The sequence below is a fragment of the Cyprinodon variegatus genome, unplaced genomic scaffold (assembly GCF_000732505.1).
Source record: "Cyprinodon variegatus isolate N-32 unplaced genomic scaffold, C_variegatus-1.0 Scaffold24, whole genome shotgun sequence".
Lineage (NCBI taxonomy): Eukaryota > Metazoa > Chordata > Actinopteri > Cyprinodontiformes > Cyprinodontidae > Cyprinodon > Cyprinodon variegatus.
The window spans coordinates 1,603,104-1,607,257 of NW_015150477.1; the positions used below are offsets into that span (position 1 = coordinate 1,603,104).

Consider the following 4,154-nt stretch of genomic DNA (forward strand, 5'->3'; position numbering starts at 1 on the left):
ATGCTTGTAGCGACAGTGGAGAGGAAAACCTCCCTTTGAACAAGAAGAAACCTCCAGCAGAACCAGGCTCAGTGTGAGCGCCCCCTGCTGCCCAACAGTCTGCTCTGACCTTTCTGATCCAGACCTCAGTGTTGGGAGGTGAACCTTAGAAGATCCCTGGATGTCCACCGGTGGCAGCGGGAGGATCTGCTCCACCTGCTCCTTGGTTTTCCCTGCATTCATCAGGAGGTGGTTCTGCTGGAACCAGACCACCAAGTTCTATTTGTTCCTCCTTTTCCTTCCTCCTTCCTGCTCACTCCTCCTCTTGCTTCCTATTTCCTTGTCTTCCTCCTCTCCTCTGCAGGAAGCGGAGCGGTCTGCTCTGCAGAGCAAAGTGAGCAGTCTGCAGTTCGAGGAGGCCATGGAGCAGCAGATCTTCCTCCACCACCAGCTGCTCCAGAAGATGTCGGACCTGGAGGAGGACTGGCACCGGGCCCGTGAGCAGCTGTCCAATGAGATGGAGAGCAGGGTAAGGGAGGACCGGTTCTGGCCGGTTCTGGTCGGTCGGCGTCGGTTGGTCTGAAGGTTCTGTCATCCTCAGCTGAATAAGGAGGACCTGGACTCCATGAAGACGCAGCTGGAGGAGCGTTGGAGGAGCTTCCAGGAGAAGCTGCCGGCGTACTGCGCGCCACAGCAGGACCATGCTGCCGCCATGAAGAGGTGAGTCACGGTTCTGGTCCAACGGCTGCTGCCCTCATCAGGACCTGAGCTTCAGACTCCAGCTGAAGGTCCAGTTGGATGCCGCAGAACCCAGTCCACTTTAATCCAGAACTTCCCCTCAGAACCAGGACTGTTGTTCTGTTGAAAACCCAACTGGGTCCACGTTCTGACTCCAGAACCAACAATTGGGTCGAGTTTTTAGATTCATAACTTTACAGCTCCTCAATCTTCTCTGTATGGGTTGGACCAGAACATCCTCAGAACCCGCTCATGTTCTGGTCCGGAGGTCCTCTCTGTCAGCGGTACCGGCGGTACCGGCACTCATTGCTCCAGCATCAGCTAAAAATGGACTCCAGCGAGCAACAGAACCTTAGGTTCTGGCTGAGGCCCGGTGGCCCAATAGGAACCCTAAAGTTCTGGATGTGGTTCCTGTGTTTCAGGCAGCTGCTCCCGCCGTTCAAGTGCCTGTCCTGCGATCGGATCATCATGAAGGAGGTTCCTGGAAGGTCAGTCGACCCGCTTTTATTTCCAGCAGAACCCCCTGCTTCTGTGCGCTGATCCGTTTCCTGCCGCAGGGTTCTGGAAACAGTGCCCCTCTTTCAGGCTACGCACCCCCAGAAGTCTGTCCAGAGCCCGGGGCCGACCCAACAGAACTACAGGAGGTGAGGTTCCCTTCCCACACTGGACAGAACCGGGGAACCGTGTGGTTCTGGTCCAAAGTGTTTAAACCTTCAGGAGTGAAGCTCTGAACCCAAAGTCACCAGAATGGTTCCTCAGAACCCTGAAGTCCTGCCTGGTAGGACCGTTGGGTTCCTGAACCATTGTGGGTTCTGGTTCTGCTGGAGTTGTCCTCCTCTTCAAAGGCAGAACTTTGCGATTAATCCAGAACTCTGTGTTTTGAACGTCCTGTTTGTTTGGAGCAGCGAGCGCGGTTCTGATGCCGCGGCCCGAAGCTGCAGCGTGAACCAACCCAACACCTCTCTGAGTCAGCGAGGCTCCAGCACCCAGCAGTCCAGGCTGCTCCACCGGGCCGACGGAACCAACATGATGCAGGTAGGTTCTGAAAGGGTTCTGGAAACATCTTGATCAGGGAACACTGATTGGTCAAAGCAGAACATGTTTGGGTCCTCAAAGAACCTCGGTTCTCATTTATAAAACATTCCACGCTGTAACTTTGGTTCCCCGCAACCAAGAGCAAATGGTGGGGAACCCAGGGTCGATGGTGGGGAACCCAGGGTCGATGGTGGGGAACCCAGGGTAGATGGTGGGGAACCCAGGGTAGATGGTCGAGAACCCAGGGTAGATGGTGGGCAACCGAGGGTAGATGGTGGGGAACCCAGTGTAGATGGTGGGGAACCCAGGGTAGATGGTGGGGAACCCAGGGTAGATGGTCGAGAACCCAGGGTAGATGGTGGGCAACCGAGGGTGGATGGTGGGGAACCCAGGGTAGATGGTGGGGAACCCAGGGTAGATGGTGGGGAACCCAGGGTAGATGGTCGAGAACCCAGGGTAGATGGTGGGGAACCCAGGGTAGATGGTGGGGAACCCAGGGTAGATGGTGGGGAACCGAGGTTAGGGAACCCAGGGTAAATGGTGGGGAATCTAGAGGGGTCCAGAGGGCCCCCGCCCCCCAGTTGCAAGGTGTTTGGTTGTTCCCATGTTATGTAATTCATAGGAACCAGCAATTGTTCTACATCCCTCACCACCCCCCCAGCATGATGCTGCCACCAGCAGAACCAGGTTCCATCAATCAGGTCCATGAGTTCTGATGATTTTGGTCGTTTACAGGAAGGACAGATCTTCAAAGGACGCTCAAACGCCCAGCAGCTCCAGAACACAGAGGCCAGACTTAGAGACGGTGAGGTCTGACAGCCCAGGAACGTTTCTGTTCTTCTTCTGTGGTTTACGGTTCTGTGCTGCTGCCGCCGCTCTCTGCAGGAAGGACAAAGGAGAAGATCAGGGTCTCCGTCCCCCAGAGGCCAACTGCATCCCCAGGGGAGGAGGCCGATGCAGCCCCCCCTCCTCAGAGCCTGCAGGGCAGTCACTCAGGTAGGAACCAGAGGTCCGGGTTCGTTCAGACATATCCAGAACCCAGCGGTACCGCAGATGACTTCATGTAGTCGTCTTCTATGAGGGCTTTATTGTTGCAATATAATCCACACATCTGTATTCAGATCTACAAATATGTAGATCAATAAATACAGAGAGAGACACTGAAGCCTGAAGTATTTTAGCTTCTACTGCCAGAAACACAGGCACATCATTTGTTACCAGTCAACCTCGGTTGGTTCTCTTTACATGAGATTTTTGCATTTCGGAGATCTGCAGATGTGTAGAGAGGATGTGTAATATCTGGGTTTACTGCCCTGAGTGCAGACTTGCAGGCCCACCGGCTGCAGATTCTCGTACAGAGACTCAACTCTCTGCACACATTCGCAAATTAAATTGATAAAACAACAAGTCCCTCATGACCTTCTTCTTCTGCCCTGCAGCCTCTGGTGGCTCCGAACAGGACAGGCCTATGTCGACTCTGGTCCACTACTCATCGCAGAGCTCCGTCAGTGAGGCAGACAGCGACACTGAGCCTCTCCCTCTGTAGGGGGCGCCGCTGAGCCACCTGAACCTCTTTCATTGCACCGACGCAAGAAGTTTGACTGTTTCTCTCTGCGTTTCACTTTGTTTCTAATTATAACTGGAGGGAATTTTTTCTAAACTGTTAAAAAAATGAGAAAAGGTGATTTTTTAGCAGCTAAATCAGGATGTTTTGTTTTTCTACTTTTAAACTCAAATCACCTTATTTCAGTGAAGAATTTCATGATGAAATGGCAAAATTTGATGTTAATTTGTGCAGTTAGAGCCCTTGATTTCATCTGGTGGAAATAAAACCAGGATTAGTTTAGACTATAAAGGTCAAATCCGGTGTTTTCTTTCATATTCATGTCCGGAATATAAAATATATAAAAGTTTCTTCTATCGGTCTTAACGGGGATCCGGTTCTGGACGGGCTGCAGCAAGAGAACAGGCCGACTGTTCCTGAAGACGGGCCCCAGGGAGTTTGGGTCTGACTGGTCCATGATCTGATGACCTGATGCTGTCATTTCAGCCTGTGGCCAGAAGGGGGCAACGCTGCTCTAAAATTGAACAGTGTGAAACATCTCCAGCAGCAGAAAACCAGAAAATCTGATCTTCTCCTGAATTATATCCCTGTACATTTGGACATGTCATTTACTCTTTTTTTGATCCTAACAAGAAATAAAAACTGTTAAAATGAAAATATCCCACATAGGGCCGGATCTATCAAAGGTTTGCGTGTATTAAAACGTGAGCTATTTCACTGCGCATGCTAAAAAATGTACAAACTGATCTATCAACAGCGTGCTAAAAGGATTTGGTCTTTAAAACGTGCTAAATAGCGCCTCTTATCCATTTAGTACTTTTTCTGCAATGAATATGCA

The 4,154-nt window shown here is 51.5% G+C and overlaps 1 protein-coding gene across 1 annotated transcript in view; it reads left to right on the forward strand.

The window, feature by feature from the left end:
• The window catches only part of LOC107096646 (glutamine-rich protein 2-like), an 11,290-nt gene extending 9,596 nt beyond the window's left edge, over nucleotides 1–1,694 (forward strand). Inside the window, exons 10-13 of the mRNA XM_015393400.1 lie at nucleotides 344–508; nucleotides 581–699; nucleotides 1,140–1,205; nucleotides 1,275–1,694. Of these exons, the coding sequence (XP_015248886.1) occupies nucleotides 344–508; nucleotides 581–699; nucleotides 1,140–1,205; nucleotides 1,275–1,365 (441 nt within the window). The 3' untranslated portion in view covers nucleotides 1,366–1,694. The remainder of the gene's footprint in view (nucleotides 1–343; nucleotides 509–580; nucleotides 700–1,139; nucleotides 1,206–1,274) is intronic.
• The last annotated feature ends 2,460 nt before the right edge of the window (nucleotides 1,695–4,154 follow it).